We start from the raw sequence: 24,624 nt of genomic DNA, 5'->3' as shown, positions 1-24,624 counted from the left end.
AAAAGATTGGACTCTGCCTAGAGTTTTGATGGCCATATGTACTGCTATCTACTGTGTTTACTAGAGAAATGGAAGTGAAGATTGGCTTAAAATGGAAAGAAACTCAGGGGCATAACCTTGAGGGACTGAAGGGCTCAGCAATAGGCGGAGAAGGGACTTAGCTGAGTGAGGTTGGCAGAGAAGAAACTTCCTGAATTCGAAGAGTAAATGGCTTTACTTTTATCTTTATATCCCATTTGCAGCAAGAGACTGAAAGTACATAAATTTTTATTAAAATTTCATAAAAGGCCTGCAGACGTCACTTGCTCAGATGCAGACCACATCGGTTAAAAGAACAGGTGAATAACTCACCTGACATCTGAGCCACCACATTCTATCTATCCACACCTCACTGCCCTCTCCATGGCTGGGTCCCTAATTCCTATCTCTGAAGACTTCAGTGCTAAGTTCCAGGCCACACCATTCAGAAGAGCAGGCACTCCCTCCTGCACCAAAAGTCAAGTTAGCTACCAGATGTCCAGCATCCAACCTAGCCAGAGACTTCTTATAGGATCAGATGTTACACTGGTCCCAGAAATAGAGGTCACAATGACCAGAAAACCAAAGAGAAAACAGTAACCCAGCAACAAAATACACTTCTGTCTTGGGTAGGGTTTTGTTGCTCTTCAGATCAGCATGACCAAGAAAACTTTTATAAACAAAAAAACCATTTAATTGGGGCTGGCTTACAGTTTCAGAGGTTCACTTCATTATCATAATGGCAGGAAGGATGGCAGTGTCCAGGTGGATATTGTGCCAGAGAAGAAGCTGAGAGTTTTACATCTTGATCTTATGGCAGTCAGGAAGAGGCTCTCCCCGACATTGTGTGGAACCTGAGCATCAGACCTCAAAGCCCACCCCCACAGTGGTATACTTCCTCCAAGAAGGACACACCTATTCCAAGAAGGACACATCTTCTAATAGTGTCACTTCCTGTAGGCCAAGCATTCAAACATATGAGACTGTGGGGGGTCAAACCTATTCAAACCACCACAACATCTAACAAAGACAAACTGAGAAATCAATACCTAGACCTATAGTCCTCCCAAACCCAGATACCTAAACACCAGAGTAAGAATACAACCAACAGGCAATATGGCACCACCAGAGCCCCACTATCCTACTTCAGCAACCCCTGTATATCCTGACACAGATGAAACACAAGAAAACAACTTTAAAACCAACTTTATGAAGATGATAGAGGTCCTTGAAGAGAAAATTTTAAAAATTCCTTAAAGAAATTGAAGAAAAGACAAACATACATCTGGGGCACTATGAAAAGATCAAATCTAAGAATACCAGGAATAGATTTATTTTTCCAGAAAATATATCTGACAAAATCATAGAAGAAAAGATTCCTAACCTAAAGAAGGGCATGCCTATAAAGGTGCAAGGAATTTACAAAACACCACATAGATTGGAAGGGAAAAAAATCCCCATGCCACATAAACAATAAAACCACTAAATGTACAGAACAAAGAAACAATATTAAAAGCTGCAGGGGGAAAAGGCCAAGAAACATACAAAGGCAGACCTATTAGAATTAATACCTGACTTTTCAATGGAAAAATCTAGATTCAGAAGGGCCTGGGCAAATGTCTTGTAGACTCTAAGTGACCATGGATACCAGAATAGACTATTATATGTAGCAAAACTTTCAGCTACTATAGATGGAAAAAACAAGATAGTGTATGACAAAGTCAAATTTAAACACAAGTCTATCCACAAATGTAGCTCTACAGAAAGTACTAGAAGGAAAACTCCAACACAAGGAAGCTAATTACACCTTTAAACAGGCAGTTAAATAATATAAAACCAGCAAAACTCAAGGGAAATACACACACACACACACACACTCCACTATCACCACCACCATCATCAAGGACAACAAAATAACAGAAATTAACAGTCATTGGTCACTAATATCTCTCAATATCAATGAACTCAACTCCCCAATAAAAAGATATACACTAACAGAATGGATACAAACACAGGATTTATCCTTCTGTTGCATACAAGAATTACACCTCAACATCAAAGGCAAAGGCTTGAGAAAAGATTTTATAAGCAAATGGACCCAAGAAGCAAGCTGGTGTAGCCATTCTAATATCTAACAAAATAGGCTTCAAACAAAGATTAATCAAAAGAGATGGAGAAGGATATTTCATATTAATCAAAAAATCCACCAAGATGATATTCCAATTCTGAACATTTATGTCCAAATGTGAAGGCACCCACAATTTTAAAAAGAAACACTACAAAAGCTTAAATCACACACCGAATCTCACACAATCATAGTGGGAGTCTTAAACACTCTACTCTCACCATTGGACAGGTCATCCAGACAAAAACTAAACAGAAAAATAATGGAACTAAAGGAGGTTATGAAAGGACCTAACAGATATTCAGAGAACATTTCACCCAAACACAAAAGAATATATCTTCTCAGCACCTCTTAGAAAATTCTCACAGATTAACTATATACTTGGTCCCAGAGCAAGTCTCAACAGACATAAGAAAATTAAAATAACTCCCCTGTATCCTATGGGACCACCACAGATTATAGCTGCACTCATCAACAGAAACAAGAGAAAGCTTACCAATTCAAGGAAACTGAACAGCTCCCTTCTGAACAACTAAGGGGTCAAGGCAGAAAAAAAGAGAAATGAAGACTTCCTAGAATTCAATGAAAATTAAATCTAAGGCACACAATGAAAGTGGTTACTAAGAGGAAAGTTTGTAGCACTAAGTGCTTTTAAAAAGAAATGGGAGAGATCTCATACAAGCAACTTAATGGCACACTTGAAAGTTCTAGAACAAAAAGAAGATGTCCAGAGGGGTCGAGGCAGGAAATAATCAAACTGAGGGCTGAAATCAATAAAAGAGAACAATACAAAGAATTAATGAAATAAAAGAGTTGGTTCTTTGAGAAAATCAGCAAGATAGACAAATTCTTATTCAAATAACTGAAGGATGCAGAGAATATCCAAATTAACAAAATAATAAAAGGGGGACATGAGAGAAATCTAAAGAGTCATTAGGTCATACTTCAGAAACCTATACTCCACAAAATTGGAAAATCTAAAACAAATGAACAGTTTTCTCAATAGATACCACTTCCCAAAGTTAAATCAATATTAGATAAACAGGATGGGGGGGTGTTTGTGAAGGGGTGACCAGGAAGGGGGATATCATTTGAAACATAAATGAATAAAATGATTAATAAAAAAGAAAAAATAAACAATTTAAATGGACCTAAAATTCCTAAGGAAATAGAAGCAGTAATTAAAAGTCTCCCAACGCCCCCCCCCCCAAAATCCTCCAAAAAAACCCAAACAAAAACAAAACCAAAAAGGCCAGGGCCAATGGTTTTAGTGCAAAATTCTACCAGACTTTCACAGAAGAGATAATGCCAATATTCCTTAGATTTTTCACAAAGTAGAAATAGAAAGAACACTGTAAAATTCATTTTATGAGGCCACAGTCACCCTGATATTCAAGCTACACAAAGACTCAACAAAAAATAAAATTTCAGACCAATTTTCCTCATGAACATTGATGTAGAAATACTCAATAAAAATACTCACAAACCAAATCTAAGAACATATCAAAAAGATCATCTACCATACTCAAGTAGGCTTCATCCCAGAGATGTAAGGATAGTTCAATAAATGAAAATCTTTCAATGTAACCCACCATATAAACAAACTGAAAGAAAAAACCCCACATGATCATCTCATTATATGCTGAAAAAGATTTTACAAATTTTAACACCCCTTCATGATAAAAATCACGGGGAGAACAGGAATACAAAGGAATACCTAAACATAATAAAGGTAATACAGTGAGCCAATAGCCAATATCAAATTAAATAGAGAGAAACTCAAAGCAGTTCCACTAAAATCAGGAACAAGACAAAACTGTTCACTCTCTACATAGCTATCCTATACAGTACTTGAAATCTTAGCTAGAACAGTGAGAAAACCGAACAAGATCAAGGACATACAAATTGGAAAGGAAAAAGTCAAAGTATCACTGTTTGCAGATATGATAGTATACATAAGTGACCCCAAAAATCCTACCAGGGAACTCTTACAGCTGAAAAACTACGTTCTTCAAAGTAACTGAATACAAAATTAACTAAAAAAAAAAAATCAGTAGCCTGCCTATTTATAAATGATAAATGGATTGATAAAGAAACCTGGGAAACAACACCCTTTACAATAGCCACATAAAATATAAAATATCTTGAGGTAAATCCAAGGAAGTGAAAGACTTTATGATAAAACCTTTAGGTCTTTCAAAGAAGAAAATTGAAGAAGGTATCAAAGGTGGAAAGATCTCCATGCTCATGGATCAGTAGAGTTAACATAAAAATAATGGCTATCCTACCTACAGATTCAAATCTATCCATCCTCAGCACAATTCTTTACAGACCTTGAAAGAATAAAAAAAAAAAGATAACTAAAACAATCCTGTACAATAAAAGAACTTCTGAAGGTATCACCATTCCTGATTTCAAGCTATACTACAGAGCTCTAGTAAGAAAAACCATATGGTATTTGCATAAAAGTAGACATGTTGATCAGTGGAACTGAAGACCCAGATCTAAATACCTAATGGATACCTACTTTTTGATAAAGAAGCCAGAAATGTACAGTGAACAAATGAAGACAATATATAAATGAAGAGAAATATACATTTGTCTTCAACAAATGGTACTAGTCTAACTGGATGCTTACATGTAAAATAACAGAAAGAGATCCATATCTATCACCCTACCCAAAACTTAAGTCCAAGCGGATCAAAGACTTCAAAATAAAACCAGATAGATACACTGGACCTAATAGAAGAGAAAGTAGGGAATAGCCTTGAATGAATTGACACAGGAGACAACTTCTTGAATAGAACACCAATTGTGCATGCACTAAGATCAGCAATTAATAAATGTGACTTCATGAACCTTAAAAGCGTTGGTAAGGCAAAGGACTCTATCAATAGGACAAAATAGCAGCCCACAGAATAGGAAAAGATGTCAGCTTATTCTGGTAAAGATGTGGAGCAAGGGCAACACTCTTCCACTGCTATGGGAGGGCAAACTTGTACAGCCACTTTGGAAGTCAATATGGCAGTTTCCCAGAAAATTGAGAATCAATTTACCCCGAGACCCAGCTATGCTACTTCTGGGCAAATAATCAAAGGACACTCAACTATACCAGAAGGACATTTGCTCAGCTATGTTCATAGTGGCTCTACTTATAATAGACAAAAACTGGAAGCAACCTAGATGTCCCTCTACTGAAGAATAGATAAAGAAAGTGATGTACACAATGGAATATTGCTTAGTTGTTAAAAACAATGCCAACATGAAACTTGCAGGCAAAATGGATGAAACTAGAAAAAAAAAAAAACATCCTGAGTGAGGTTACCCAGTCCCAGAAAAACAAACATGTTATGTACTCACATATAAGTGGATATTAGCTGTAAAGAATAATCATGTTACAATCCTCAGATCCAGAGAGGCTAAGTAATAAGGAGGGCTTAACGGGGTCACAAGGATCTCCCTGGGTAGGGAAACAGAACAGATTTCTTGGGTGGACTGCATTGTAGGTGGAGTTTGGAATGGAAAGAATTGGGTGAGGGGGACACAGGGAGAAACACTGGGAGAAATGAGTGGAATTGGGGGGCATTTTGGAAGTGAGGTGAAAACCTAGTGCAATGGAAACTTTATGGTATCTATGAGAGTAACCCTAGCAAAGACTCCTAGTTATTAGAGACACGAAGCTTGAACTGGTAAGCCCTCAAGTGAAGGGATTACAACAGCAAATCAACCACAAGACCTTTGACCTCTAGTTTGTCCTGCCTGCAGAGTGTTCTGGGACAGGAGCCTACTATAATCATCATCAGAGAAATCAGAGAGACTTCATCCAGCAACGGATAGGAACTGATGCAGAGTGCCACAGCCACAGTTAGAGAAGTTCTGTGGAGGAGTGGGAGGAAGGACCAGAGGAACTAGAGGGGTCAGGGACACACGAGGAGGACAAAGGCCACAGAATCAACTGACTTGGGTTCATGTGAACTCACAGAGATCACAGAACCTGTAGAGGGGTCTGACCTAGTTCCTCTGCATATATGTTATGGCTGAGTAGCTTGGCATTGTTGAAATCCTAACAGTGAGATCAGGGGCTATCCCTGACTCTTTTGCCTATTTGTGGGATCCTTTTACTCCTACTAGGCTGCCCTTATTCAGCCTTGATTCGATAGTATATTCCTAGATTTACTGAAACTTCTTATACTGTGTTTGGTTGATAGCCCTAAGAGTTCCTGCTCTTTTCTGAGTGGAGGCAGAGGGGTTGTGGGCATGGGGGGAGGAGGAATGGGGAAGAGGTTGTGGGAGGAGAGGGAAGGTACACTATACTCAAAATATAATATATGAAAGATGATTAAAAAATAAGAAAAATATAATACCAAGTGGAAAATAAGTCAAAGTAGCTAAGCTCTCAAAGTTTTCTGGCTAAATGTAGAGATATACTTTTATAATTATTCAAGTTTAAAATATATGAAAACCTGAGATACATGATACAGAAAAGGAAGAATTTGGCTTGTTGAGTTCAGAGTTGCTTGTATACCAATGTCTCAGATGCAGGTCATGTGGCAGTGGATGAAGATGACTTAATGAGGAGATAGCATGTGAGTATAGCAGAGAATATAGTCCAAGAGATGAATTTACAGGAACTCAAATGATAAGCAGGAGGGCTTGACCAACCACCAAGAACACTTGGGAGGATGAGTTTTGAGAGATAGGAATAGACCCAAAGTTGACTTTTGAAAACTCTGTGTATTGCTGTGTTTTCTGAAGAATTGGAAGTGAAGAGATTTGTGTGGAAGGCGGTGAAACAAAAATCCTAAAGCTTGATTGACTGAGGTGCTTGGAAGTAGGTTGGGTAAAACAGAGGTTTTTGTACCAAGCTGAAAATGTTCAGTGGAGAAGCTTATATGAGGGAAGGAATGGTGAGGTGATTCGAGTGTAGCAGGGTCATGGGAAGGTGGTTTTAGGCACAGGGATATAAAATATGTAGATGTTTCTGGACTGATGGAATGGAGCTAAGAGAAATTGAGGACCCAGTAGAAAAGGTTTACCAGATAAACCATTACTACAGCAGTCGGAAAGCAAACCATTGTGGGTGATGGAGGCAGACTCTGAAAAGTGGAGGGCATGGCTGAGTCTTCAGTGAAGGTGGTTAGTGGGCCATGAAAAACTCTCAGGGCAGTAATGTGCATAGATGGGGTTCACGCAGTGATTCAGCTACCATGGCAACCTCAATACATCAGTGACTCCCACTTGGGGAGTGTTTTCTAAGTGTCAGCCTTAAGCAGCCTCAAGACTAATCCCTTTATGCACTTTGCTTGTATCATCTCATTAAAACTCTCAACTTTAGGTGCCTATAACTATTTAAAAGCTTATTTGAATTTCTGGTCTGGCTTGACCTTGTGTAGTACTTGTGCCTGTAGACACAGTGAGGTCCTACATATAACAACCCTGTCATGTCTGGAAAATGTTAAGGCCTAGGAAGTAGTTACTTGACTAGCCTGGCATATAAGGAAACGTTCTCATATGTTTTTGCTGTTACTAGGAAACTTTTTAATGTCAAGATTGATTACATATTCTGTTATGTTCTGTGCCCTTGGGAACCAACCATGATAGAAATCAGTAGAACTGTTCTTTATAGTTACCCACAATAAGTTTGGACCCAAACTACCCGCCCAACAGCACTTCCTGCACCTATGGATAAGCATTTTAAAATTGCCCCTGGGATGGACCCCCAACTTAAGAGAGACACCTGTACTAATAAAGAAACTATTAGGAATAAGATTTCCATTTTGAGTAGTGGTCTAGTAAAGTTTAAGTTCCCAAGACCTCCCCGGGGACTGACATTCTACTTGGCAGAAAGAGACATGTAAATAAGTAACTGACATCCTGGTTGGCAAGTTGAGACATGAACGTCCCATCCTGGTAGATAAGTTACATCATGAACATTAGACAAGGCAAATCCCCTGCCACAGTTGAATATCCCAACCAATGGGGGCAGGAGAAGTGTACAACAAAGACATGAGCCAAACTTAATCTGCTCGCTGTTCACCCTTAACTCAGTCTTAACTCAACTCAGTGATTTCTAAACGGTGCTGCTCTTAAAAGCTCTGCACCTGCAGCTAGGATCTGAACACTCCTGGGAAAAAGGTCCACTTCTGGCAGTGAATCGAGGTGACAACAGGCAGGAGGCTGCTTGGTCATCAGTACAAGCTGCTCTTAAAGGGACACCAGGAGCTTCTCTGTTTCTCTGGTAAGAAAGCTAATGGCTGATCCTGCTGCAAAAACTTCTGTGCCCGTGAGAATTGGGTTCAACACGTAGCCAGGTGTTCCTCCCTTGAAATTACAACTGGAGAGAGAAAGAAAAAAATCTTTTGTCTGTCTATTTTAAATGAATGTGGCCACTACATCTTTATATCTTATCAGTCTTAAATGCCTAAGTTTACTATGTTCTACATGCCTTGGTTAAAGGTTATTAGCTTATAAGTTATTGGGTATGGTTTTCCCAGTCATCTTCCACAACCTCTGGCTCTTTCAGTCCGCCTTGGTTAGATTTTTGTCAACTTGATACAAGTTAAGGTCGTCTGGAAAGAGGGAAGCTCAGTTGAAAAAAAAAATGTCCCCACCAGATTGGGCCATAGGCAAGTCCGAGAGGGCATTTCCTTGATTAGTAATTGCTATAGGAGGGTCCAGTCCATTACAGTGGTTCCAAACCCAAGCATGTGGTTGTGAGTTGTAAAACGCAGTAGGCTGAGCTGCGGGGAGCAAAGCAGTAAACTGCGCTCCATGGTCTCTGCTTCAGTTTCTGCCTCCTAACTTGCATTTCTTCCCTGTCTTCCATTTATGGTGGATTGCAAATACAATGTGTAAGTCAAAGAAACTCTTTTCTCTCTAAGTTACTTGTGGTTGTGGTATTTTATCACAATAATAGAAGTCAATTAAGAAGGTAGCCATTTAACTGCTCTTCCATACTGATCTCTGAGCAGTGTGTGTGTGTGCGTGTGCGTGTGTGTGTGTGATACAGATGTTCCATTTAGGACTGAAGACTTCACGATATCTTATTCTCTACATTCTGACCAGTTGTGAGTTTCTGTGGCAATGGTCCTATAGATATACATACACTGGCAGGAATAATTGGATTCAGTGGGTTAAAAAAAAAAAAGAGTACGCATGGTTGAAAGCAAGAAATGGTGAAGGACATTGGAGGAGTGGCAATGTGGATGTGAATTTGACCAAAATATATTGTATACATGTATAAAATTATCAAGCAACAAATAAAAATGTATTTCAGAAGTCTACTTGACTGGTGACCTAGATGCTAATCGATATTAAAGATGGAATAAATAGCTAGGCTTGTCATAATCTAAGGGCTTTTTTGAATACTTTATTAAAATGAGTAATATCCTATCTCCCTACTCCCACATACCCACACCTGCTACATGGCCCTAGCAGAGCCAGGACCCGGGGATTTGGCTTAGCCTCATTGCTTTAGTTTCTCAAGACCCACATTATGGGTTTTCTACCCATAAAGCATGACCCATAAATCTGAGGAATAGCCCAGAAAGATGCATCTATTCCAGATCACATTATCTTCTGATCCTATACTGTGACTCTGATTGAGTGTCCCACATGGTAAGAAGTTCAGAAACAGGGTCACTTTTATTATGCAGCTTTCTTGGGCTTAACTGAATCTTTCTCAGCTGGGGCCAGCTTTGGGAAGCACACATTTCCTCTGAGAGGGTTTTGACTCCAGGAAGTGGTTCTTCTTACCTCTACAATGACTTTGGGGTCGAATTGAGGGAGGTGGTGGATGAAGACTGTACATCCTGATGTCCATGGCTCGATCAGGCACCCCACGGTAGCCAGAATCCATCCTGGGTCTGACATGCACCACAAGATGTCAGATGTCTTCAGCTTCAATAATTTTCTGCTAACTCAAAAAAAAAAAAAAAAGTGGCCTCAGCTATGGCACTATTAGAGCCAACAAGGACCGTGGCGACATTTTCCGCCAAGGAATCACCCCTCCCATTCCTTTTAAGTGGTTAATGTGGGGGCTTCAGAGCACCAAAGGTTTCCCACCATGTCATAGTTCCTGGACACAAGTTTCTGAAATTAATTCTCTACTAAAGACCCCTTAGACTTTGCTAGCAAAGCTGGGCCAGAGTCTTCTGCTGTCCTCCTGAGTCTGAGTGAGTCACTGACACAAGACTTGGTGATCCTGGAAGCATTCATATAGCAGAAACAGTGGTGATATGACATAATGAAAAACTAATCTAACCAGAAATGCTTGACGCCTAACCCTGGGCTGCTCTAGGTCATGAGCCAATAAATTCCCTATTCACATTTTGACTTAAAGGGTTTTGGCTTTTCATTCTTTGCAATGAGGAGGGCTTCTTCAATTTCTTCCTTCAGAGACTTGAAGTTCTTGTCATACAGATCTTTCACTTGCTTGGTTAGAGTCACAATAAGGTATTTTATATTTGTGACTATTGTGGAGGATGTTGTTTCCATAATTTCTTTCTCAGCCTGTCTATCCTTTGAGTAGAGGAAGGCTACTGATTTGTTTGAGTTAATTTTATATCCAGCCAATTTGCTGAAGTTGTTTATCAGGTTTAGAAGTTCTCTGGTGGAACTTTTGGGGTCACTTAAGTATACTATCATGTCATCTGCTAATAGTGATATTTTGACTTCTTCCTTTCCAATTTGTATCCCTTTGATCTCCATTTGTTGTCTAATTGCTCTGGCTAGGACTTTAAGTACTATATTGAATAGGTAGGGAGAAAGTGGGCAGCCTTGTCTAGTCCCTGATTTTAGTGGGATTGCTTCAAGTTTCTCTCCATTTTGTTTGATGTTGGCTACTGGTTTGGTGTATATTGCCTTTACTATGTTTAGGTATGGGCCTTGAATTCCTGATCTTTCCAAGACTTTTACCATGAAGGGGTGTTGGATTTTGTCAGATGCTTTCTCAGCATCTAATGAAATGATCATGTGTCTTTTTTTCCCTTTGAGTTTGTTTATATAGCTGATTATGTTGATGAATTTCCATATATTGGACCATCCCTGCATCCCTGGGATGAAGCCTACTTGATCATGATGGATGATCGTTTTGATGTGTTCTTGGGTTCAGTTTGTGAGAATTTTATTGAGCATTTTTGCATCGATATTCAAAAGGGAAATTGGTCTGAAGTTCTCTTTCTTTGTTGGGTCTTTGTGTGGTTTAGGTATCAGAGTAATTGTGACTTCATAGAATGAATTGGGTAGTGTTCCTTCTGTTTCTATTTTGTGGAATAGTTTGAAGAATATTGGTATTAGGTCTTATTTGAAGGTCTGATAGAATTCTGCACTAAACTCATCTGGTCCTGGGCTTTTTTTGGTTGGGAGACTTATAATGACTGTTTCCATTTCTTTAGGGAATATGGGTCTGTTTATATGGTTTGTCTGAGGCAATTAGTCAAAGGGTAATGTCCAGAAGATGAAAAGGAGGGGGTTCTTGCTTGTCTGCCTTCTCTTGCTCCTGTGTTGGTTAATAAGTTAGAGAATGATGCCCAGTCTGTTCTGAATATTACCAGTTGGAGAAGAAGAAAATAAGGGGTGGAGACAATTGGCTTAATTTGTTGAAATGATTCACCAAGGCTTAGTTCTCTCTCTCTCTCTCTCTCTCTCTCTCTCTCTCTCCCTCCCTCTCTCTCTCTCTCTCTCTCTGTATGTTTGTATTGAAAAACAGTTTTTATGTGTAGCCTTGAATGTCCTAGATGTCACTCTGTAGACCAGGCTGGCCTCAAACTTATGAAGAGCCACCTGCCTCTGTCTCTCAAGTACCAGGATTAAAGGCATTTGCCACAACTGCCCAGCTACCTCCATATGTTTTTGTTCATGTCAGACCCTGTTGTAGCTCAGTTCCAGGCACTCTATTAGTGAGACATGCCAAGTCTATTTTTCCCATAAAAGAGGAGGGAGAAGGGCTCTCAGGGCAGGCAAAACTTAGAGAAAATTCTGTCTTTCACCCGCAGTCAGAGACACAGTGACTTGTTACTTGGGTGGCTTGCAGAATGCCCTCGTGTGAGAGTGCCCAGCACAACCCAGAGGAGTCTCTTGTGTCACCCTGAAACTATGTCAGGTAGCATTCCCAATCTCAGACTTTTATGTCTCAGACCCTCAGAGGCTGAAGCAGAGAACAGAAGCAGGGAAGGAGATGGAGACGTTTGATTCAGAGTGCCATCACCTCAAAATGCACATGTATGCACGCATCCCTTGCCTCAGATCTGGGGCCCAGCCTTTAAATAAGTGTTCTTTTCCTACCATGAAGGGATATATGACCGGAAGGCAAGTCCCTGGTTGTGCTTTGCCATCTTGGGGTAGCCTGTGGTCCCACTGGTGAAGAAGATGGCCATGGGATCCTTCATCTTTGACTTAATACAAGTATGGTCTGGGGATGCTGATCTGCAAAGAGATTCAAGGCAAATGAAGAAAAAAATCACACTGTTGCTTTCCCATCTTCTGATGATGCAACAACATACGTGAAGTATCAAGTGAGGGACCTGGAGATCTGCAGGGATGGAGGACAAACAGTGGAAGTTTCCTACTGGCCGGGGTGATTTGGACAAAGGGCCTGGTGTGTCTTTAATTGAAAGATTAGAAAAAAAGATATGAACTAAGATATTACATAACACTTAGCTAGTTCTCTCTACACTGAGGCACCAGTCTCAAGTGAGTTGGGAACGGGCACTTATTAGACAGAGATCCCATCAGCTATGGGTGGGAAGCAGGGGAAGTATCAGCCCTTTGATCTGCTTGTTCTCAGGAGGATGCTCTGAGCCTTTTCTGACTGTAGAAGTAAGTTTCTAGTTTTGTTGTTGTTGTTGTTGTTGTATTTAATCCTGAAAATGAGCTTGAAATCGAGAAACACCAGTACTGCTGGCTTTCCTAAGCAAGCCGTGGCACTACACTGACTGGGTAATCTGAATGATTTCCCAAACATTTTCTTGATCTTAAGCTGTTTTCAGTAAGCTCTGACTTCATGAAAGGTCACTTGGCTTTACTATTGAAACAAATGGCTTTAGAAATGGAGGTGGTACTCCAAGGAAGCAAACCTTGCATGTTTCCTACCCATGCTGAGCATTACTGGATACATCTGAATGTGTGTGTGTGTAGGGAGTTGCAGGGAAACGGGGTGTCTTTCTTCAGTCCTACCTTAAGCTTACTGGTAAGGTGTCCCCAAAGGTACTCAGGAAATAGGAGCTAACAACCCCTAGAGTGACTATTCCATTATCCCACTGAAATTAGAAATTTAATTTCTTATTCTTGTTTGATTTTGAGAAATGATCTCACTGTGTAGTCCTGGCTGTCCTGGAACTTGCTACGTAGACTGGTCCCACCATGAATTCACAGAGATTCATTTTCTCCTACTTCCTGAGTGCTCAGATTAAAGTCATACACTACCACACCTTGTTCAAGTTATTCAAGTTTCACATTTCATGTTGAAAATTCATTTTCTTTAAACTTCTTCATATATGCATTTTTATATGTGAAAAGCAACATACTTGTCTTGTGACTTTACAACACTCCTTTGCTTGGCCTCTGGAATAAGTGTACTTTAATGACTAAACATGGAAGTTCAGCTGAAGTTCCTGACTTTTCAGACAAGGAACCAAGGGCCAAGAAAATCAAGGAAGAGAAGTAAGAAGCCAGGTTTTACAATGAATGGATGGCATGGCTAGGAAGAGAGTTTCTAGTATCCGGTCTTCAAAGTCTTCTTATGCTAGCTACTTGTCTCCCAGTGCTTGGAAGTAGATGGTTTCCTCCACTATTCTATATTCAGAAATCACACTTATCAGATCAAAAACTCACTTAATCAGTGAACAGAAATCAAGCCACCCTTCATGGCTGTGATCAGACACCACCAGCTTGGTTTTCAGATCAGGACACTCAGAAGCCACAGATTCCACCTCTGGGACAAGGCTAGCTGTGGTCACAATGGCTTTGGCTCGAGATATTTGTATTCGGTAGAGAATGTCCTTGGCTTTCAGTTGGGTAGTCCCAGGCATGAAGATGATCCCTAGGGGTGAGAAAGGATGGCTTGCTTTCACATCCATGTGCTTAGGCCCAGATCATCTGCTGAGAATTCCCATAATACTGTGCAAAGTATGGCCCACTGACCATCTACATCATGTGACATCTCACATCCTGTGCCAAATCTCATCCTCATAATTGCACATTCATAAGCAGAATCTTAATATCTCCAACTGATTCCTACAAACATAAAAATTGTAGGCTCTTCCTTATTTCTTTCGACTCTAGATGAGTCCAAACAGAGGGTAGATGGATCTTAAGCCACACACATTCGGCCAGATTGGGTAGCAGTCTCTGCATGAACAACATTGCTGACATTCAGAACTGACATTCAATACTCCCTGTTCCATTTCCTCTTCTTCCCCATCACTCTCTTAAAGTCATCTAGAATATCCTCTGTTTCTTTTACCTCAAGTTTAGTTACATTGTCCTCTGCATGTTCTTATATGTTCTCTTTATCAATACCAGCATAATTGCCACCAATGAGTTCAAGCCTGGCTGCTCCACTAAAATCACATCCTTACTAGAGGCCCTCTTCTGAATCCTCCTACCACCTCAAGTACACAAAGCACAGACCTTTCTATCCACATCTCTTCTTTGCAGAATGCCTGTGCCCTCTGTCTCCAAGAAGATACCCTGTTTCCTATTCTGACATCTGACATTGTAGGCACCTCCCACTATTTATCTACCTTTCTTCCTCTCTATTTTTCTCTTTTAAATTGGCTGTGTGTATGCATGTAAGTGTGTACACTGTGGGCACATGTATGTGTATATGTATGTGTGTGTGTTCATGTGTATGCATGTTTGTGTGTGTGTGCATGCATGCCTTTGTGTATGTATGTGTGCATATGAATGCATGTTTGTGTGTGTGTGCATGCATGCCTTTGTGTGTGTGTGAGTCCTCCTGTCTTTGCATGTGGAGAACCCATTATTGGACCACCTTTCTTTGCTTGTAGCCTTCTTTAATTCTGCTCACCTCAGAGAACTCAGCTATATAGCCTTGGGCTTCCCATTATCCATTTCTTGGTTATAGAAACATAGTTTTTCTTTCTATGTTCTCTTTGCCTATGCTAGTAGTTCTTGGTTCCATGTTGTACTCTGTTAGATAGTGAAAGGGAAGGAAAATAAAGGAAGGGAAGGAAGCAGGAAGAGAGGGCAGGAGAGAAGAAAGACATGTTACAGAATATGCATGCTGAGATGAGGAAGGTGATTGCAAGATTGTATGAGTTCTACAGTTTGCAAAGGCTCATATGTTAAAGGCTTGATCCCCAGCTGGTAGACCAAAGGCACTGAAAGGTGTTTGGATGACAAGGCCTCTGAGCTAATGAACAGATTAATCTATAGGTGGCTTATAATTTGGATGAACTACTGGGGAGGAGTCTTTGATGAAGTGAGTCATTGGAAGTGTCATGTTCTGGATCTCTTCCTGACTCTTGTGTTTTGTTTCCTGATTCTATGAGTTGGCCTAGATACTTTGTTCTATCACATGGATACATGATGATCTGCCTCAGGCAGCAACAGAGCCAGGCAGCCATGGGCTGAAATTGTGAGTCAAGGCAAACCTTTCTGCTTTTAGTTTGATATTTTCCCAACTGTTGACCACAGCAATGAAAGCCTGAAATACAAAACCATGTGGATTCTAGATTATACATAAAGGTAGATAAGTAATTGCAAAAGGAAGGGAAATCTCTGTGTGTGATTTTTAATAAATAGCATGTCAATGTTATGATACAAATGGAAAACATCCCTATAAGGCCACAATAGTAGCGTTGACAGAGAGCCAAATCATATAAAAGTCTTTTTGGGGAAAAAGATTTGCAGCATAATGCAGGGGAAGCAGGTGGATACTGTGTTAGCATTCTGTCTAAGCTCCACCCCACAGTTACCTGGCAAAAGCCAGGTATGCTCCTCCCCATAATTACCTGACAACAGCCAGGTAGGCCTGACCCACTATAAAAGGGGCTGCTTGCCCCCTTCCCTTTTCTTGCTTCTCTCTCTTGCCTCTTGTTCTCTTGCTCCCTCTTGCTTCCTCTTGCTCCCCCTCTCTCCCCATTCCCCGCCCCCCAACATGGTCATGGCCGGCCTCTACTTCTCTACTCTCTCCCTCTCTCTGCCTTTCTCTGCCTCTACTACCCTCTTAACTCCCCTTCCCATGCCCTGAGTAAACTCTATTCTATACTATACTGTTGTGTGGCTGGTCCTTCAGGGGCAAGGGATGCCTCAGCATGGACCCACTGAGGCACCCACACCCTTTCCCCATACCTCACCATACCCCCATATAACATAACCCCTAACTCTTTATCTTTTTATAAACACATCACACTGCCTGACATTAAGCGATGAAATATTTATCCCTGAATTGGGGTAAAGCCCACTTCACACATTCTGACATGTGTGCTGAGGAAGGCACAACCTTGTTTTGTAGGATTGCAGTCAGATGCAACTCAGGTGAGGAGAGCTACAATGGAAGAATCATAAATCCCAAACCTGAGCTGCAGTTTGCAAAACAACTGGCTTGGATGCTTCAAAACTGCCGCTGCCATGCAGAGAAGTCTGAAATCCTGTAGGTTAAAGGAGATGGAGCAGATCTGACTACTATATACAGTGCACGATTCTCTGTTGGATTTAAAGAGAAACTGGCTCTAAAGGATACTGTTTGGATAATCAAAGAAAGTTTGTTACTTATGTATAGGCAACTATAATACGCTGAAGTTAGGCTTGTGTCATAACTCCCCTGTGAGTTTGTGAAGGGAACATCTTGGGTTTTAGCAGATTTTTATGTTCCTGTGCTCATGGGTACTTACCTGGTATTTGTAGTTTCACGATATGCACAACGGATTCTGAGAGAGGAAGCGAGGAGTGCATGATATTGTATTTAGAGCATATTAATTCCAGAGTGTTAGGGAAAGAGAAAGAAGGTGTGAGAACACATGGGAGTGGGAGAAAGAGACAGACTTGAAGAATAAGGAAGATGTGAGGAAGAGACAACGTTTTATCTCCAGCCGAGCTGTCCAGCCTCAGATGGAAGGACAGAGGTTTCCTCCGTGGTCCCAGCATAGAAGCCAAGACTGGAGCCCCAGAGCTTCATCTGTACTAGGCTGTGTCCACAGCACCTACAGTCCCAGCACTGAGGTCTAATGGGTCCCGTGTGTGAATCACTGACCTGTTCGCATGCAGCCCACTGTCACCAACCACCACTCGGGCACTCGGGGCAGAATCAAGGCCAGGTGATCTCCTTGCTGCAGGCCACAAATCTGCTCAAAGACGTTGGCAGTGCGACAGGTGAGGTCCCTCAGCTTCCTGAAGCTCCACTTTATTTCATCTCCTTGGCCATTCACCCACCAAAAGGCTGGACTTGGTCCTCTCTTGCCCTCCTAGGTAAGATTAGATACCAAACTTCACTCCTGCTTTCAGGGACGAGACAACCCACTTCCATAGTCACATTCCAGTGTGAGTCTAGTATAGTGAGATCCCATCTTAAGACATTGATAGACTCCAGAGAAGTAGGGAATGACTTGGGGGCTACCCCCTAACTAAGTCACATGTGACCACAAATACTCTTCAAGCTTTCCACTGAAGACAAACAATTCTGCCTCTCCTTTTGTCCGTTCTAGGTTCATTTAGGTGATTTTTCTCTCTTTGCCTCAGTTTTTCCTTCTATGTAATGGATTCAACAATATTGCCTAAACAACAGTAAGCTTTAGATAAATAAACCATATTAATAGTGTTTGGCACAAAGTATTTGCTCAATAAAATAGTATCATGGAAAAAGGAAAGAGGGTGAAGTCATAGCTAAATATTTAGGTAACATTTTAAAAGGTATTACTAGTGGTAGGACGTGAACACAGAATAGAAGGAACCTACTGGTCCTTGTTTCCTCACAGAAATATCAAACAATAACAGATTGCCCAAAGTAGCTCTGTGAGAACCTTAGAAATCAGTGAAGGGCCTGCAACAGTTGAGCAGCTAAAACCACTCTCAGAATGCAGGGTATTTTGTGTCATTCTTTCTTGTCCTTTCTTGCCACACCTTTGGTGTGGTGCAGTGCAAACAAGGGGAAGCCACCCAACTCCAGGTGCATGGAGAAGGCTGGAACTTGTTTGCAGTGTCCTGACCTATTCAGGAGACACTGGGTGAACTGCTTTCTCTCCTGCCTGATTTGAAGGTCATAGGGGAATGCCATCATAATTTGACTCTCAGGGTGGTTATCTCTGTGTGGGTAGCAGGGTCTATGGTGTATAAAGACTGGTGAGCACCTATGGCTGAGATGTGATAGAGCAAGGAACACAATAGAACTGCCAAAGCCACAAGAAGCAGCAGAGGTGAATTCTTAAAAGGGAACTGTAGTTAGTAACACTGGCCATGTAACTGTGAAAACTGGAACAGGAGGAAAGGATACAGAAAGGACCAGGGAAGGCAAATGTCAGGAAGGCTGCAGATGACATGGAGCCCTCAGCTAGCCACATTAGTGACAGCCTTCCTTTCTTGAGTTATCTGCATGACTGAAAAAGGGGGGACTTCTTCATCCACATGTCCAACATTCAATCAATTACCACAGGTATACAAAAAACAAACAAAAACTAGAGAGATGCCATCGATTCAAAGGGACAAAATCGATCCCCCCTCCCCAAAAGAAACTCAAGCTGTATGGACTTTGTCTATTAGACAATATTTATTTTTAATATCTGTGTTCAATTTACTCAAACAGCTAAAGAAAAACACAAAGATCAAAAGGAGATCAGAAACAGTACAAATGAATCCAATGGAAGTATCAATAGAGGAGTAACCTTTTAAAAGAGGGATAAGTTAAAGTCTAGGACCCAGAATGTAGTAATTGAATAAGCATGCAGTAGAGGGGCTTGCCAGGAGATTCAACAGGCAGAAGAAACAAATGGATGAAGGTGAGTGTAGGTCATCTGAAATTGTTGCTCATGAAGAACAAGAATGAAGAAACCTGCAGGCTTTCCAGACCCATGTGTAGTCTGGGAGTCTTAGGAGAAGACACAGCTGTTCATCTTATCTGAAGAAACAATGGCCCCAAACTGCTAAGTTTAAGGAAAGACCTAAATAATCTAATACAAACAGCTCAACACCTCCAGGGGAAGCCCAATGAGACCCATGGGAATTGTAATTTATTTACACAGGAAGGCTGGAAGCACAGGCCTGATCTTGAGTGTCTGAAAGAACAGCAACTAATGGTGTCCAAGACCAAGAGACCCTTGAGGAGCTTGTCCTTGACTGTCACATTCTTTTTGTAAGGTAAGAGGACCTGAGATCATATATTTGAAGTGGGGAGGGAGAGGGAGAGGGAGAGGGAGAGGGAGAGGGAGAGGGAGAGGGAGAGGGAGAGGGAGAGGGAGAGGGAGAGGGAGAGGGAGAGGGAGAAATAGAGCCCCAATAATAGCCAATTACTTAACATTTTTTTTTAAATGTGAGGGAGAAATTTAAATATTCACAGAGAATTTGAACAGGAGGGGTCCATCACTTCCAGACCTGCCTTACAAGAAATTCCAGGAGTCTTCACCTTGAAATGAAAGGAAGTGGACATTAACAAATAGGAAAACACATGTTTTCTTATTAACATGGAGACACTTATAAGACTATGATATCATTATTGGTATATTTTTGGCTTGTAACTTCACCTATTATTTAAAATAATGTCATGTAATTATTTATTTACTTATTTGTGTGTGTGTGTGTGTGTGTGTGTGTGTGTGCACGTGCATGCACACTCAGGAGTTTACAGTTGTGCATGCTGTAGTGTGAATTTCAGAGGACAACTTTCAGGAGTGGATGTTTTCCTACCATGTGGATCTTAGGGACTGAACTCTAGTTGTCAGGGTTGGCAGCAGCCGGGGCCTTTACCTGCTGAGTCATCTCACTGGCCTCTACTTTTATTCTTTAATTATATTTAAAAGACAATGATAAACCCACATTAAAGTGTGTACAAAAGAAGTGGAATTTGTGACATCAGGAATCTCAGGTTGGGGTTGAATGGGGCAGAGCTGTGGGGAGAGAGAGTTTCTAGTGTGATTGAGGACAAGCTTTTCAAAGTTAAAAATAGACTCTGGTTGCTACAGAATGTTATATGCAGTCCTCATGGTAAGCACCAGGAAAATATCAATAGAATATACACAAAAGAAATGGGAAAAAAAGGCACAAATGTCGTCATAGAATATTCAATTAGCATAAAGTAACAGCACGAAGGAAGTAACAGAAAATGGCAGGAAAAATTGAGCATTGTGTATCTCATTTACTCTCCTATCCCCATGCTGGGTGCCAATCAAAATTTAATTCTATGAATGAACAAATGAGTGGAGTGTGTAAGAGGCAGAATACAAACAAGCTGATGGGAATGTGGCCTCTCCTGAATAGATTTGGGGACTGCTTCAGGACTCCAACTCTAACTACTGTAACTGTAACTATAACTAACTAACTAACTAACTGACTGACTAACTAACTAACTAACTAACTAAATATATGTATAGACACATTGTCAGTTTGGGGCAGTGCTGTTGATTGGACCACAGATCAGTTTCAGAGCGATGCTTGCTAGTGATTCACAGGAGATGCTGCAGAAAGCAGAGGCTTCACGGGAGTGCTGACACGGACAGACCCCATGCTCACTCATCCTATCAGTGCATATTGACAGACTACTGTGTGAGGCTCCAAAGTCACAACAGGCTAATGGTGAGTGGTCTGAATTAATCATGATCTCATGACAGATCCAAGATATTTGAATATTAATGGGATAGGAAAGCTTGTAAATGGGAGTGGTGATTGGAGATACAGATGAAATGGCAGTGACCACCTATGATGTTATGAAATCCAGCCATCCTGGACTTTCCTATAAGATGATTTACTTGGTTGTTAATCCCATAAGCTCAACGTTTTATGGAGAAAACACGGATCAAGCTAACACCACTGTCTCTTTATCACTGTGTTCTTCTTTCCCAACCCAGCTCATGCTTCCAATGCTCTTAACTACATTTACAATCTGAGCAATGAAGAAAGCCCAGGTTCTTTCCTGTCTGGGCCGGTGCTGTGAGCAGACCTTGGACACAAACTCTGCAGCCAGTCCCACAACAACCAGAAGAAGCTCCACTCACAGGTGCTCTAACATGACCAGGAACACAGAATGCCAGGATCCCAAGATCCCAGGATCGCAGAAACTTGGTCACACCAGAATCTCAGTGTCCCAGAGGCAGCTTGACTCCCAGGAGCTCTTACACAACCAGGATCTCAAGATCACAAGATCACAGAGACAGTTGGACTCTGAAGAGTTCTGACACAACCAGAATCAGAGGAAGGACAGGCTCCAGTTAGATATAGTGAGGGCAGGTAGCACTAGAGATAATCAGAGGCAAACATAAGAACATAAGCAACAGAAACCAAGGATACTTGGCATAATTGGAACCCAATTCCTCAACCATAACAAGTCCTGGACAAACCAGAAAATCTAGGAAAAACATCAGGGGTCATAGATGTAAGCATCACCAACAGAATACAAGAGATAGAATAGAGAATCTCAGGTGCAGAAGATATCATAAGAAATATTAGCACAACAGTTAAAGAAATTGCAAAAGCTCCTAACCAAAAACATCCAGGAAATCCAGGACAAAATGAGAAGACCACACCTAAGTATAATAGGTATAGAAGAGAGTGAAAATTCCCAACTTAAAGGGCCAGTCAATATCTTCAACAAAATTATAGAAGAAAACATCTCAAATCTAAAGAAAGAGATGCCTATGAACATACAAGAAGCCTACAGAACTGCAAATAGACTGGAGCATAGAGAAATTATTCCTGTCACATAATAATCAAAACACCAAATGCACAAAACAAAGAAAGAATATTAAAAGCAGCAAGGGAAAACATTCAGGTATAAAGTCATAGCTGTCAGAATTACACCAGAATTTTCACCAGAGACTATGAAAGCTAGAAGATCCTGGGCAGATGTCATACAGACCTTAAGAGAACACAAATTCCAGCCCAGGCTACTACACCCAGCAAAACTCTCAATTACCATAGATGGAGAAATCAAGATATTCCATGACAAAACCAAATTTACACAATATCTTTCCACAAATCCAGTCCTTCAAAGGATAATAGATGGAAAACACCAATACAAGGAGGGAAACTACACCCTAGAAAAAGCAAGTAACCTTTCAACAAACCTAAAAGAAGATAGCCACACAAACGTATTCTACCTCTAACAACAACAACAACAAAATAGCAGGAAGTAACAATCACTTTTCATTAATATCTCTTAACATCAATGGACTCAATTCCCCAATAAAAAGACATAGACTAACAGACTGGATATAAAAACAGGATCCAACATTTTGCTGCATACAGGAAATGCACCTCAGTGAAAAAGATGGACACTACCTCAGAGTAAAAGGCAGGAAAACAAATTTCCAAGCAAATGGTCCCAAGAAATAAGCTGGAGTAGCCATTCTAATACTGAATAAAATTGACTTTCAACCAAAAGTTATCAAAAAGGATAAGGAAGGACACTTCATACTGGTCAAAGGAAAAATCTACCAAGATGAACTCTCAGTTCTGAACATCTGTGCTCCAATGCAAGGGCACCCACATTCATAAAAGAAACTTTAATAAGCTCAAAACATACATCATACCCCACACAATAATAGTGGGAGACTTTAGTACTCTACTCTCAGCAATGGACAGATCCTGGAAACAGAAACTAAACAGAGACACAATGAAACTAATAGAAGTTATAAACCAAACGGATCTAACAGATATTTATAGAACCTTTCATCCTAAAGCAAAAGAATATACCTTCTTCTCAGCACCTCATGGTACCTTCTCCAAAATTGACCATATAATTGGTCACAAAACAGACCTCAACAAATACAAGAAGATTGAAATAATCCCTTGCACCCTATCAGATCACCAATGACTAAGGCTGGTCTTAAATACCAACAAAAACAACAGAAGAAACACATACACGTGGAAGCTAAACAACTCGATGATATACTCGATGATAACTTGTTCAAGGAAGAAATAAAGACAGAAATTAAAGGCTTTTAAAAATTTAATGAAAATAAAGACACATCATACCAAAACTTATGGGACACAACGAGAGCAGTGGTAAGAGGAAAACTCATAGATCTCAGTGACTCCAAAAAGAAACCAGAGAGAATTTACACTGGCAGCTTGACAGCACACCTGAGAACTCTAGAACAAAAAGAAGCAAATACATGCAAGAGCAGTAGAGAGCAAGATTTTGCTGAAAGGACCCAGATATAGCTGTCTCTTGTGAGGCTATGCAGGGGCCTAGCAAACACAGAAGTGGATGCTCATAGTCAGCTATTGGATGGATCACAGGGCCCCCAATGGAGGAGCTAGAGAAAGTACCCAAGGAGCTAAAGGGATCTGCAACCCTATAGGTGGAATAATATGAACTAACCAGTACCCCCCAGAGCTCTTGTCTCTAGCTGCATATGTATCAGAAGATGGCCTAGTCGGCCATCAGAGGAAAGAGAGGCCCTTTGATCTTGCAAACTTTATATGCCTCAGTACAGGGGAACGCCAGGGCCAAGAAGTGGTAGTGGGTGGGTAGGGGAGTGTGTGTGGGAGGGTATGGGGGACTTTTGGGATAGCACTGGAAATGTAAATGAAGAAAATACCTAATTAAAAAATAAAAATAGCTTTAAGGAAAAAAAAAGAGCAGTAGATGGCAGGAAATAATCAAACTCAGGGCTGAAATCAACCAGATAGAAACAAAAAGAACTATACAAAGAACAAACAAAACCAGGAGGTAGTTCTTTGAGAAAATCAATAAGATAGATAAATTCTTAGCCAGACTAACTAGAGGGTGTAGAGACAGTATCCAAATTAATAAAATCAGAAATGAAAAGGGAGACATAACAATGGAAACTGTGGAAATCAAAAAAAAAAAATCAGATCCTACTACAAATGTTTATACTCAACTAAACTGGAAAATCTAAACAGTCCCATAACCCCTAAGGAAATAGAAGTAATCATTAATAGTCTCCCAAACAAAAAAAGCCCAGGACCAGATAGGTTTAGTGGAGAGTTCTATCAGAACTTTAAAGAAGACCTAATACCAATACTCTTCAACCTATTCCACAAAGTAGAAACAAAAGGAACACTACCCAATTCATTCTATGAGCCCACAATCACACTTATACCTAAACCACACAAAGACCCAACAAAGAAAGAGAACTTCAGTCCAATCTCCCTTATGAAAATTGATGTAAAAATACTCAATAAATTTTTTATCAACCAAATCCAAGAACAAATCAAAACGATCATTCACCACGATCAAGTAGGATTCATCCCAGGGATACAGGGATAGCTCAATATATATAAGTCCATCAATGTAATCCACTACTTAAACACACTCAAAGGAAAAACCCCACATGATCATTTCATTA

At 40.6% G+C, this 24,624-nt stretch overlaps 1 protein-coding gene and 1 long non-coding RNA gene across 5 annotated transcripts in view; one reads left to right on the top strand and one right to left on the bottom strand.

Moving 5' to 3' along the window:
- Acsm1 (acyl-CoA synthetase medium-chain family member 1) overlaps positions 1 to 24,624 on the bottom strand; it is a 44,759-nt gene that overhangs the window by 11,883 nt on the left and 8,252 nt on the right. For both annotated transcript variants that reach the window (XM_006507214.4, NM_054094.6), the window contains exons 3-6: positions 17,361 to 17,571; positions 13,976 to 14,183; positions 12,428 to 12,568; positions 9,899 to 10,058 (exon numbers count right to left, since the gene is read on the bottom strand). In XM_006507214.4, coding sequence (XP_006507277.1) covers positions 9,899 to 10,058; positions 12,428 to 12,568; positions 13,976 to 14,183; positions 17,361 to 17,571 — 720 coding nt within the window. The remainder of the gene's footprint in view (positions 1 to 9,898; positions 10,059 to 12,427; positions 12,569 to 13,975; positions 14,184 to 17,360; positions 17,572 to 24,624) is intronic.
- Positions 8,135 to 24,114, top strand: Gm19950. 3 transcript variants are annotated; one of them, XR_869907.2, is made up of 4 exons: positions 8,135 to 8,381; positions 19,342 to 19,456; positions 20,728 to 20,887; positions 21,160 to 24,114. It is a non-coding gene; the product is annotated as a predicted gene, 19950 (long non-coding RNA). The 3 variants fall into 3 exon arrangements; XR_869906.2 differs by having other exon boundaries at positions 20,686 to 20,887; XR_869908.2 differs by having other exon boundaries at positions 20,754 to 20,887; positions 21,160 to 21,528.

This window comes from Mus musculus, chromosome 7 (genome assembly GCF_000001635.26).
Source record: "Mus musculus strain C57BL/6J chromosome 7, GRCm38.p6 C57BL/6J".
Taxonomy (NCBI): domain Eukaryota; kingdom Metazoa; phylum Chordata; class Mammalia; order Rodentia; family Muridae; genus Mus; species Mus musculus.
This window is presented reverse-complemented; position numbering and strand designations above follow the sequence as displayed.